The sequence below is a fragment of the Haliaeetus albicilla genome, chromosome Z (assembly GCF_947461875.1).
Source record: "Haliaeetus albicilla chromosome Z, bHalAlb1.1, whole genome shotgun sequence".
NCBI classification, from domain to species: Eukaryota; Metazoa; Chordata; class Aves; order Accipitriformes; family Accipitridae; genus Haliaeetus; species Haliaeetus albicilla.
Window position 1 is genome coordinate 41,129,919 of NC_091516.1, and position 13,747 is coordinate 41,143,665.

The 13,747-nt window shown below is 43.9% G+C and overlaps 1 protein-coding gene across 2 annotated transcripts in view; it reads right to left on the minus strand.

Moving 5' to 3' along the window:
* Positions 1 to 6,977: 6,977 nt before the first annotated feature.
* Positions 6,978 to 13,747, minus strand: part of SLC44A1 (solute carrier family 44 member 1) — a 70,963-nt gene continuing 64,193 nt past the window's right edge. Inside the window, exon 16 of one of the 2 annotated variants that reach the window (XM_069776705.1) lies at positions 6,978 to 8,534. In XM_069776705.1, the coding sequence (XP_069632806.1) occupies positions 8,499 to 8,534 (36 nt within the window). In that variant the 3' untranslated portion in view covers positions 6,978 to 8,498. The other variant, XM_069776706.1, reaches the window with a different exon arrangement.

Here is a 13,747-nt window from a genome sequence, read left to right on the forward strand (position 1 = left end):
CTAATTTCCTGCTACCTTTTGAAGAGCAATAACCTCTGGTGCATCGCATTGGGTCACACTCTGATAAGCTAGCTGGGGGAAGCAAGGATGGGAGCCGGGGGACGTCAGTTACTGGCAACACCAGTGCCTTGTGCACCATCTCCTGACTCTGGGCTGGGCCAGTCAAGAGGCAAGCTTCTTATCTGTTCACGTTCCTCACGGCACTCATAGGCTGGCTGCATCCAGCATGGAAATCACACCGGGTGCTTGGACCACAGGCTGGAGGCGGGCAAACGCTCACACAAGTCAACCCCCTGTTGGAGGGGGAGGGAGGTGGGGGGACACACCATTAACATCTGTCAGAAGGTCATCGAGCTGGCAATAGTCCTTTGGCTAAGAGCATAGCAAACCGCACAGCAGGGAGACCACCCTCGGGGCAGGCTCAGAAGGCAGAGGGGGCATGGAGATAAGAGGTCGCAGGAAGGGTCGTTTGAAGCCACACTGCCCAGCTGCAGCACCACAGTTCATCTCCGAACAGGGCTGTCCTGACCTGGGGCTGGTCTAGGAGGTGTCTTCGAAGATTGGAGACTTCATTGCACCAGGATTATTTTTGAGGTGAAAGATTTCATGCCCTGGGCTCTCAGGAGACAAACTGCCCTTTGCTGGTTTGTTAGAGGCCTAGAACAGATATACAAGGGAGCAGTTTACTCTTACAGGAGAAATTAGAGGTGAAAAAAAATGTTGCACTTTCCTTTCAGAGAGCTGCACTCACTCTCCAGTCGGGATAGCGGAAGCACCATTGCTGGGGGGCTTCCAAACCCAGGGAGTGCCATGCATCCACTCACACTGTGGGAAGCAGTTGCACATTGCTGGCGTATTAAATTAGATTCCTTAATAAGCTCTGAGCTGCCAGTGAGATCCAGCAGCCCCAACAAACTCCATTTTCTAGGACGTCACAGAAATAGCCTGCAGTGAGACGAGCACGGCTGGTTTTGTTTCCTGATCTTCATGCACAGGGGAAAGAGCAGGCCTATCATGCCCCGGAGGAATAAATATGGCCCAACGCATGCCGAGTTGAACCTAATGGATTTATTTATGGAGGATATTGCAGAGCCGAGCGTGCAGCTGGACGGCCGCACCACCTCTCCCAGCTGAGTGAGGTCCGTGAGGGGGAGCTGTGGACAGCCTAAAACCTTCCCAGCGAGCATTTGTAACCATGCACTCCTGGCTGTGCTTGGGGGAAGGGTAAGACACAGAAAATTTGCTCGTCAGCACAGGTCTGAGCACAGCATTCAGCAGAGAAATTCCTCCCGGTGACAGCCCATGATGAAAATCACTTGCTGGCTTCTTTGTAGTGTTGCTTAATTGAACACACAATGAGTTTCAGGGAATATGCAGCTCCTGTGATGCTATTTTGGTGTCAAAGCTACTCTATCAGCAGCCCATTCAAAATGGGGTTATGATGAAGCACCGATCTTATTAGCTAATTGTGCTTGCTAGTCTACGGTTCTGTATTTCATGGCCAAATTACAATGGTTGGCGGATGGGCTCTGCAGTCAGAATACTTCTAATTCCCCCTGGATTTCATTATTGTGACTGCAAAGGAAGGAATAGAATAGCAGATGAAGCTGTTGCTGTTTAGGCTCATGATGCTGCCTGTGCCTTGTGCTAAGCTGTGCCCTTAAGCTGAGCAATTTGGCAGGACTCATCTGGAAGAGTGAAAACACAAATTTTGTATTTGTCTAGGCTTTTTTAATACAAAAAAAATTAACCCTTTGGCTCAGGAGCAGCTTCTGTTTTTTTCCAAGGAGTAGACTACTTCTTCAGTTTCTGCTAGGTAAACTGTACAAACACACCATAGGTATATCTGCATATATGTGACATGCTCAGTACCACTTGCCTGCTGTGTTACCACTATCACAGCAAGATGCTGTGTTTCCTGGCTTGCAGTGGTGCATCCTTTCCTACCAGACCTTCTTAACAGTTTCTCTATCAGAACAGGCAGCAAGGACAGCTTTGCCCCCTTACAAAAGTAAGACACTCAAGCGAAGGTCTCTCCAGAAGCTCCGTCTGCTGCAAATCCAGTGATCCTCAGACTGTAACAGTTCATCTTGTCTTCATACAGTTTTCCCAGACACCTCCATGCAAATGCTTAATTCTAGCCAAAGACAACCTAGTTCTTTTTAATTGCCAGCAGCAGCAGTTGTCTTCATCCAGGGTAGCTATAATGGGTGGAGGCAAGCACAAATACACACCCTGCAAAGAAACGGACTGCTGCCATCCCTCCAATAAGCGAGGCACGGGTAATGCTCTTCGATCGCCTCTGAGATTTCCTGTAGCCCACTCCTGAGGAGGGTCTCCATATTCTGGCATGTCATTTACAGCTTATTGCCTTTTCCATTTATTGGCTTTTCCATTGCCTTTTCCGTAGTTACTAGCCTTTCTAGCCTGATCCCTCCAGAAGGGTTAGCTGGAAAACATCTGCAAGAACTCAACAGGGGAGGGCATAGCTACAAGGTGCAAATACAAGGTGCTCTGCAGCCTGGACACTAAGCAAGGCTTTGCCATTGCTGGGACTTACCCCGGCTGACATCCTTCCTCCCACTTTCTTCACTGTGTCATGGCTGGGGCCCTTCTGGAGCCCAAGCACAGTTTGTGGCCACATATCAAATGTTCAGCTTGCTTTGAGCAACAGTTGCCCTGCCCCCATGGCTCAAAAACTCGATGGGCACTTTTTACTTGTCCTGTTATGTGCTGTTCTTGAAGTAAGTCCAGATTATGATTACAGGAAGGTTGAGGGCCCTGGCCCATGAACACAATGATATGAACATAAATGTTGGGTTTGTGTACAGTTCTCCTACATTCTTCATTCAAGATTTCCTTCCTTATTCTTTCTTTCTGAAGCGTAATAGCTTTTCAAGCTGTACATCTGGGAAATTCAGACCTGCGCACTCTTGTGCTGGGTTTTTTGGGGAACAAATTCTATTTTGATAAAGCTCTTAAGCTTCCTCTTCATCATAAACATCATGAAACTTAGATGCTCTTCTGGCGGGCTGGTCTCCTGCTGTTATGCAATACAGGCCCTTCTGAGGTTTCTTGTCCTCATGTTGTCTCACAATGAATGGATGCAACACCACAGCTTTCAAAAGCAAGCTGTGATGCTCCTTGCCTGGAGGCAGCAGGACTTCTGTGCTCACAAGAATGAGGCAGTCCTCTGCAGTCCTCCTCCCAGGCCTTATGAAACAGGCAGCAAAGTCACGCTTTGAAATCCCTTTACTGTCTCTAGCAATGTTCCAACCTTAGGTATTAAAGTCAAGTTTTGCTGTTGCCATTAGGGGTTGTGCAATTTGGACAGGTTTGGAAGGGACCCAGCAGCACCTTCTAACAAGTGAATTTTTCCTTCTTGCAGAAAGCAGGCTTTTGCGGTGATGTTCCTGGCCTGGGATTTGAGACACCTTGTTTCAATGCAGTTCTGTCATAGAGTGCTTTATGCATGGTTTGCTTCCACTTATCAGAAGCTTAAAAACCAAAATAAAACCCTGAGTTCTCTCAAGATATTCTTCTGAGCCCTCCCTCCCCCCTTCCCTGGGACTGACATTGTTACCGTTCTTGCTGCTCCATCCTTCTGTTGATGAAAAGTCAGGGAAATGAATCCCAACACAGAAAAACATGGGATACTGAATTGCATCCTGAGCCAGGAACGCTTTCACTGAAACCAAAAGTGTCGGAAACAAATCAGAAGATGACTTACGGTGAAAGGAAGTCAGGATGACTTCATGTATGTAATGAGCTACCAAGGCCCACTAAAGGACTGGAGGGGGTTTGCTAGTAGACTATTGAGTTTTTAGATATTTAAGCATCAGAAGAGGGATGAGTCTCAGGTATCCATGTCTGTATTATTTCCCTGTGACTTTCGCCCAATTCAGTGCCTTGTCCAGCTGCAGAGAGGCATTTTTATATCCCAACCTCCCACATAGCCTTACCTGCCTCTGTTTCATTTGTACCTCCTCTTGCAGTATCTGAGTGCCTACTGATCTTTATTAATGTACTTACCTTCACGGCATCAGCATCAGCTGGGAAAGGGAGACACAAAGACAGCAAGTGATGAGCCCCAGGCTACAAGGGAGGTCTGCGGTGGAGTAGCAGTGTGTTGGCCCCAGGTGGGTGTCCACATCTTTGAACAATCCCTCTCATACCTGGAAGCCCCCGGAGCAAAGCTGGGGGGATGTGGTGGGCCCTACAATCAGGCGAGGTGGCCAGACCACCCTGCCTCTGTCTGACATTGCCAATGCCTACTGAATGTTTTTTGCCCAAGGTCTGCATTCCTCCAGGACTTAATATTTAAAACTAGAATACAGCTAAGAGCTGTCAGAAAAGCAATTAAAATCAAGGGACATCTTATCACTATTTCTGGGACTGTGGCAGACTCTTTTTTTTTTTTTTTTTTTTTTTGGCAGGGCACAGGGTTCAGGCCTGTGATTTCTTCTTCAAAGTATTGTGGTTTGAAATACCTGCTCACCCATTTATTTGTCTCCCACTTGATTACTGTCAGCTGAGGTAGCTAGATAAAACAATTCAGTAGCTTCTGTCATAGGCTTTATTTCTAGTTTTGACTGCTCTAGCAAGGGTCTCAGAAAATCTGCACTGGCGCTGGATTTTCTTCCACTTTATTTTTAGTGTATCTAAGGTAAACAAGGACTGAGCATTAGATGGAGATTATGGCAGTAGGTGTCAGAAAAACAGCTTTTTTATGTGCTCTGTGTGGAGGAGTGCAAGCTCCATCCATTTCACACATTCATAATTCAAATAGTAATTAGAAATTCTAAATAATCTCTCCCTGGGCACTAGCTAATCTTCATTAAACATCTAAATACCAGCGACTAAAACTGGGTCAGTTCCTCAGTGGCCCCCCGTGGGACGAAGGAGCCGTGCCAAACTTCAGCAGTGCAGGATCTGGTCTCACTGGCTCAGAGAAGAAACCAGTTTGCTGCATGCTAAGAGTTGCACACAGAGGGCTCCATCCTTCACGCGAGGCAGGAGAGCTCCTTCAGCAGCCAAGGAGCTGTGCTGTCCTGCAAGCAAGGAGACTGGTCCTTCAGTTGTGGTGGGAGAGCAGGGCGACTCAGGGAGCAGGGATATGAGGAGGTGTCTGCCCGTGCTGTTCTGCAATTACAGATGCCAGCAAGCAGGTCCTGAGGCTAGCGTTCAGAGGTACATGATCACTGTAGCAGCATGTCTTGGCCGTGGGAACCACTGTGTGGCTGAAGGACAAATCCTGCTTTTGCAGCTCCAGTCCTCTGTCTCCAGGTCCCTGCTTTCCCGCCTGCTAATAGCTTCCTGGGTTTTCTTGTCCACTCCATCCCAGTGTCCTCAGGTTTTCTTTTCACTTCAAGCCCCATGTCCCATTCTGTTCTCCCTGCAAGTGCTCCTCTCACTAGCCATCCCCAGCCCACCTTTAGCCCCTTCACTTTTTTTTTCCTGGAAGCCACCAAACTTTTGTTTCAGGGCTATGGGAATCAGCGTTGCTCTCCCCAGACAGCCCTTCAGTCCCTTACTGCTGGAGATGGTGAGGAGAGTCAAAGAGCTCCTGTTCTGCAGTTCTGACACGGCCAAAACCCAGTGGAAGCCAAACAGGGTTTTCATAACCTCTATGTGACGTGCCTCCTGCCCCTAACACCTCTGCTGATGAAGAAAGGCATCTCTGGAGACTCTTTTGCTCCATGCAACTAAACCCATCTAGCCAAGCAGCTTCGCCCTTAATAAACCATGAAAAAGACTCTACAAGCCAAGGGAACATACCTTCGGAGGAACAGCAAAACACTGAGACATGCAGCAAAACAGTTGGGTCCACAGCACGGGACCTGCCTGTGTGCAGAGGTCCTGCTTGATGGGCTGGCTGGTCCTTTTCCCCCCTAACTGTATTTAGTGATTTGCCACAGAAGCTGCAGCCTCTGGTTCAGAAGTGGCAGTGGTTCCCAGATAAAGCAAACCATCTTACACAAATGCAGTGCTGAAATGGTTTGCAGTAAAGAGTAATACAAGCAAGAAAACATGGTTCAGCTTGGCTTATTAGTGTATTAAAAAAAGTGGCAGTAAAGAAAACAGAAATTTGCTGTGCCCATGGGAGGGAGAGGAGAAAGGAAGGAGCCTTTGCAACTCCACATGCCTCTGCTAGTAAGATTACACAGGTGCTGTTATTAATTGCTTCTATTCACCATCCATCTTCAGCTATTCAATCTTGTTAGAACAGCTCTGCAGAACAGGGACCCTGCTGTGGGAGCAGGGAGCATGTACAGGACCTTGCAGAACAAGGAGGTGGCCCCACAAGAGGTGCTGCACTGGGATGTACCGTTTGCATAGCTCATAATACATAATGAGATTTCCTTCATCCCTCCCTACTCTGCATTCCCCCTAAGCTGTCCCTATAAGGCAAAGCATACGTTATTAGCCACCCTGCTCCAGATAGTCTTAGCAGTCCTGAGAGTCCTCCATCCCAGGTATGAGCAAGGGACTGTGTGCATGTGTGATGGTGACCTCCATTTCCACAGTGAAGACTTTAGCAACCTCTTCTGCGTGAGACTGACCCTTCAACACACCCTGTAGCTTACATACCAGGGAGGCCAAGGAACCTGGTGATGGGTGAAACTGTTGGCATAAAGTTAAAGGGGCAGTTTCCTATCCCCAGGAGAGAAGCTGAAGAGCAGAAGGTTAGAGAGAAGAAAGAAAGAAAAAAACCCCCACCTTTGCTTTACAAAACCCCATTCACCCCACCCAGCTCAGCAAACCATTAGCATCACAAGGCTTTTCTTGGCACTAGGACAGTGAGAGAGCCAAGAAGGCGTGCCCTGCACTACTGCAGCTACTCAGCTAAAGAGCAGGCACAGAGCAAGCAAAGCTTGAGCAAAGATTTGGATGGGCTCTGCTTGCTTTTGGGGATGTGAGATAGTATTCCTCAGAAGAAGAGCAGGGCTTAGCACCCCACAAGGAAGACAAACAAGTTTTTCTTACTTAAAAAGAAAAACTTTATTTTGATACATTAAAAAAACTATACATTTCTTAGACTAAAATACAGTTTTGCATCAGTATCCTGGCACAATGTCAGTTTACACAGAAAATCTAAGATTAGATCAGCACTGTTAATTTCCCTTCTCTTCCTGCATTCACAGCTTGCAGTATAAAACATTTCAAGTTCTCAAGACAACAATAAACAGTGTCACATTTACTTTTCCCATTCCAAAAGGAGGTGGCATTCCACTGGAAAAAGGAGCACTTTTTAGTTGATCTTGATTCAATGTAAATCACTAAGCCAGTCCAGGGGTTTGATTGCCCTGTTAGAAGTATGAGTGAAAGAAGATGAAAAATCTGTTTCCAGATGAAGCTTTGATGGACTATGACAATGCAAGTACTGTCAAGTCTTTAAAATCTGTTCAGAAGATTCTCCTTTTTCCTTGGGGTAATTGCTATAATCAGCAACACAATCCACCGTATAGAAATAATTCCTTTCTATAGGTATAGGATTCCACCTTCTTTCTTGCTCAGAAGAGCTCCAGAGCAAAATAAAAGCAGGGCACAGGGGATGTTGCTGTGAGATGCCTGTGAATTGGAATGTGAATTTTCTTAACTACTGTGAAGATCCTGCAGATTTTCTACCTGTGAAATCCTGTTCTCCATGGATCCGCCTAACTTCTGGCAGCTGCTTTCTAGCCTACATTAGAAACTAAATCACCTTTCTGTTTCGTCCTCCCTCACTCTCCTAGGAGACACTATCTCATTGTCTGCGGCACTGTTTTTCTAGTAAGAGATATTCTCCCTTTTCAGTTTGAGCAGGGAGGGACCCAAGCAATACTAATACTGGAGCACAAGCAATATTTATTTGAGAGTTAAAAATTACGACTTTCGTAGGAACTCCAGTCAGTGCCCAACTTCTGCTGGGTTTCAGGAGTAATCAGCTTCCTAATCTCACAAAACCTTCCTGAAATACTCCCTAGCTGCCCCTATTTCACTCAAGCCAGAGGGAAGCGGTGGTGTGCTTGAGGAATGGTAGCCACCTATGCTGCCAGCATCTTCCATTACATACTTAGAGAGGCCAGAGCTGTCTCTAAAGTTACTGAAATTAGCCTAGTTCTGCTATAGTCAGCTGGTACTTTTGCTCTGAATTCTTGAAACTTTGGTTCTAAGGGCAGTCCCATGTTTCTGTAGAAAAGTACCAAATGCTTAAAACACCAAATTCTGCTCATCATATTCACATATGATGACTCGACCTCAGTGAGACAGGGGAACAGAATCTGATGGTGTTTGCTGGTTCTCTTTTAACAGATCTCCGTCAAATGAATGCCATAGTTTAGCCTCCAAATGGGTAAATTTAGATGGATTCATGCTACCTATTGTCCCTAGAAATATTTTCATAATCCTAATGTCTCTGAAGAGCTTTGGCTTGATTGCATCAGCTTGCAAACACTGCAAGACACATCACAGCTCCATCCCAGACCAGAAATTCTGCCTTTTATACATGAGTTGCATCACAAGAGAGAAGTTCCATCTCTTCTCTCACCTCTCTAAATATAAAAGAAAAAAAATACCTTGAGAACAGTATTTGCTACAGAACACAAGAAATACAAATTTACTAGTCTCCATAATCTCTTGTTATGTGATGGAAATAACAGCAGAGATGAAATAGTTGAAAGAGCATTTAAAAATGAAATATTTAGAGTAAACTTCCATCATCCGAACAAACAAGCTGAGTGCAAGAAATGCTTCAAATAAGTCTGTTAAGTTTTGTTTTGGGAAATGCAAGGGGTTTTTTTCCACAAAGATGAAATAGGATTTCTGTGGTGATAATGTGACACACAAGCTGTTCAAGAAACAATGGAGTAGTGATGTTTAGATTTAGTAAACAGTATCTGCACAGGCAAAGCCATGATTTAAAAAACAGGGATGCTGTTAGGTATCTACTTTTAGATCTTAAAAGTGTTTCTTAAAATGACTGTGCCATGCTCAATACAGCATGTAATATGCACTCGGAACCAAATGATCACTGGATGGTGATGATAAGTATAAGTCTGCTACGTGCATTTTATTCTGACTCTATAACATACATTCATAGAATACATCATAACCACTCAGAGCAAACCACTAAAGTGGATGCCCTGAGGGCACATTAAGTATGTTGTCTCCAACACTGGCTGCTCAATTGCCAGAACACTGATACAGAAAGGGCTCATTTTTGCTTTATATCCCCATTTTGTGCTGAAAGAGTAAGAGCTAGCATCCCCTGCTCCCTCCATGAAAGGGAGCACTGTGGAGCAGGCTAATTGCCTGCTGTGAAAAAAGCCCTTTCAGAAAGAAGTAACCACCCTGAGAAGGTGCTGTACAGAAACGCAGGGAGCAAGTCTTGGATTAACTCTTGGGTAAGTGGACCTTTGTACTGGGTTAGGCTGGGATGGAGTTAATTTTCTTCACAGCAGCCTGCATGGTGCTGTGTTTTAGATTTGCGACCAAAACAGAGTTGATAACACAACAATGTTTTACCTGTTGCTGAGCAGTGCTTGCACAGGGTCAAGGCCTTCTCTGTTTCTCACTCTGCCACCCCAGCAGAGTAGACTGGGGTAGGGCAAGAGGTTGGGAGGGCACACAGCCAGGACAGCTGACCTGAACAGACTGAAGAAATATTCTATACCATATAATGTCATACTCAGCAATAAAACTGGCATGTGTGTGTGTAGTTTGAAAGTAGCCATTGCTTGAGATTGGCTGGGCATTTGTCTGCTGGTGGGAGGTGGTGAGTGATTGCTTTTGCATCACTTGGGTTTCTCTTTTTTCTTTACTTAATGAACTGTCTTTTATCTCAACACTTTTGTCCCTCCAATGCTCTCTCCCATCCTGCTGGAGCTACTGAGCAAGCAACAGAGGAAGGGCTTACCTGCCAGCTAGCGTCAACCTACCACAACGTGTAACGGGGTTTTTGACTTTAAGTTCTCCCTTCTATGACATGCTTTCCTAATGCAGAAAGTCCTTGGGTTACCATGCGAAGCTAAGGCCACACGTAAAACCCCATCCTGGTTTTGGCAGCTGAGAGTGTGAACACAAGCTACTGGAAGGCTGAAGATGCAATTCTAAGATGGCCATACCATATGTTTAGTCTAGCTGTGGAGCAGCACTGAAACTGTAGAAGTGATGGGCTGCACTCCTAAGCACAGCAAGCACAGTGATGGAGTGATATCATACAAAAATAACCACCTCAGAACTTCAGCTCAGCACTCAACTCCCCCTCCCATTCAGTCCAGGTGATATCCTGAATCATTGCCTCTGGAAACTGAGAAGGCATGTGCTAAGATCGGTGGGACAAAGGGGAGCTGACTCTCTGCCACTTGGCACTCCTTTGCTGAAAGAGCAATACAGAAATGAACGGTAAAGGAACAAAAAAAAAATCTCTAGGGCTGGAAGAAGCAATGAAGGCAACACACTGCTGCTCAACTGCCAAATAGAGAGTAAAATAATGTGGAAAAAAATTAAACAATTTAAAGAATGGCATGCCTTTTTTCCTTTGAAACCTAGCTGATCAGAGGCTATGATGCAGATGGTCTGCAGAAACCAAATGCTGGGAACCAGTAATCCCATTAACTTGGTTTTGAAACCCAAATTGTCCAGCCTGAATCTCCAGTCCTCAAGCACTACTTGTTTCAGTGGACTTTGCAAGGAGATGATTTCTCTGTCTCAGCTGTCTCATTTGCTGCTCCTGCAGTGTTACTCCCAGTGCAGCATCACTCTCTAGTTAGTCTAGACTGCTTCCCACAAAGCAGTCCATATACTGGCTTTAATAACCAGCTGGCAAAGAAAGTACTTAATCCATCACAACTGGCAGACCCCAGCACCACTACTGCCAACTACGGATTTACATGTCAAATGTTCTCCCACTCCACTATCCCCACTAGGGAAGGAAAGCAGAGTCTAAGTTTGTCCTGAAAGGTTGTCTCTTCAGACGTCAGCCTTCTGCTTATCTCCTTGCACAAGACAGAGCTGGAAGAGGGCAGCTCATAGTTTGGTTGCAAATGAACTTCAAAGGACATTCAAAAGCTTTAAAGGGCCACTGGAAAGCCTGCATGTTGATGGAATGCCTTTTTGGCATGACTGAAAAGCTGTGCATGCCAGATATACACTCAAGAATGGTGCACACAATTTTATTAAGAACTTTGTAATGATATAGATTTGTCACTTAAACATTACAACTACGCATAGAAAAGTGTTGCCTGTATCTCTTAAACACCATGTAAATAAAACAAATTTATTTTTAAAACAGGATAAACTGCTATAAAAATGGTGCACAGTCAAGTCATATAAAAATACAAAATTTGTTTCCAACTGCAGTCCTAGTTGCAATTACAGAGAAAAGCCCCCACCCAGGACTTCCGGTGAGCAGAGAACACAAACTTGTGGAACTGGTCATGGCAGAAATTTGTTGTCAAAATGAGCAGAACCCAAGGCTTCAATCAAAACACCTCCAATAACTTCCAAACAAGGTGGAAATTAGTTTCTCTGGAAGCAACTGGGTATGCGGTAAGTCTCTTAGTTTTGGAATCCAGTTTCCAGGATTCATCTAAACTAGTTTTTAAATTTCTGTTGCTAAACCCCACTTATCTCCACAAATATCAGTGTTCAGTGCCACTGCTGTCTTGAGACACTGGTACAGCAGGAATGCCTCCTCTCCATGAACTTAAGGCTGCTCCAATGCTTATTCTACATAGTCTGACCTCTAACCTGCACTGAGGCCTCACCAGTGCTCCAGTCTGAATCCCCTAGGTTGAAGCTCTAGTCCAGTTAGCACTTAAATGGATGTGTAACTTAACAACTTCCATACTTAGACAGCCCTCCTGATGTCAGTGGAGCTACTGATACGGTTCATTAAATGAGTGTCTAAGTGCTTGCAGGATTGGATAATTCTGACTCCCTGCCTCCCCAGCAGCCATCATTTCTAAATGTATTTTTATTTTCATACCTTTCATATAGTTTGGGTTCTGTGATATGAAAAGAGTAAATCCTTTTAATTGGCTTACTGAAAGAAAACTAAACAAATTTAAGTTATCAAATGACTTCTGGAAGCAGAAGTGAAATATTTCACTATTGCCAAAAGGTAAGAGCACTGGTTAGCTACATGATACTACATATTTTTTTTTTTTAACCTTCGGCAGCAATTTAAAAGTCTGATTCTCTGAAAGGAAGCACGGATAACTGCTTACTTATTAAACCTTGATAACACGACTTGTGCATGTCTCTACCTAGACATACCTCCACTCCATCACAAAGCTTCTGTAGAAGGGCTTTTCTCTTTCAAAAGATTTTCTTGAATGGAGTGATTGAACCATTGAGGCATTATTTATTTGTACAGAGCTTCTATTTAGTGCAATAAGTTTAAAAATTCTGCTCTGAAATATTAACTTTACATTAACAAAAATAGTTTTCTTAAAAAAATTGTAACAAAAGGAGTATATAGCATAGACAGATCATGAATTCTTAGCAAATACACTTGTAAGCATTTACCATTACAATATGCTGAACAATTGAATATTAGCATTCATATCTGGTGAGCTTCCAGACTGAAAAGAAATGTAAGTATATAATAATAAGAAGAAGAAGAACAAGAAGAAAAGAGCACGTTCTCTTGTAATTATTTGATAACTTTAGGTAACTATCCTGGCAGTTACACTTCCAAAGAAATGTTTCTCTGCCCTTTCCTTTTTTAGCCACCCGCTACAGTACATACAAATATGGATGAAACGACAGGCAAGGAATGGTCCCTTCCACCTCCCAGAGCTCTCTGGCATTAAATGAAATGAAGCATACAGTACTTTTTTGTACAGTAGTACAGTTCATTTCTCTTCCCATCCTCAGCATCGTTGTATTTAGTCATGAATTAATCATGAGTATGGCTAAGACTGAGCTTTAACAATCTGTTATTTCAATTGCTCATATGGAGAATCCATACCCTTCGAAGGAGCGCTGCTGAAGTGTGAAGGAAGCTACTGAACTCAATGGGAGGATAGAGGGCAACGGGTATGAGGGATAAATAGGGTAAACCAGGAAGTTAATTGCATATAAAAATTATCTGTCCCCATTTTGTAGTTTCTGTTTAATAGGAGATGCAAGGGCTCCCACACACCTGAATACCTGAGGAGTTGGTTATTGTGGTATCTGATACTGATAAACAAAACTGTGCCCTGCCAGGGCTGTAAAGTAAAATGACTGCTTACAAATCCATTCAAACTAAATGAACTCTCACTGAAACCACCTTTTGAAAAACTAAATTTGAGAATTTTCTTGATTTGAAGGTTTTCCTTACATGAAACTGACCTGAATTTAATGCAAATTTAAACAAACTAAACAAGTAAAATTCTCAGCAGATTAGCAGTGTCATGGGAAATCTGTCTCTAAACGCAGTCATCATTTCAGATTATCTTTACAGTGATACCTCCTCCAGATTGTAAAATAACAAGCAGATAAGAATCAACATTTCCATGACCACAATGAATAATTTAAAAAATGGAACAATGATAAAGCTGCTTGTAAAAGCCACCCGTATGAAAAGAGTACATGTTTCACAAAAATAATTGTTAAAAAAAGTATTAAATCCCTGTTCCTTTTCTCTGATTTTGGCTGTTTATTTTTTTATATATATATATATATGTGTGTGTATATATGTATATATATACTGTTTTGGAATGTCAATGGGTTCCAATATGGCTGGCTAGTTTCAAGATGAACTTGCTCCAGAGGC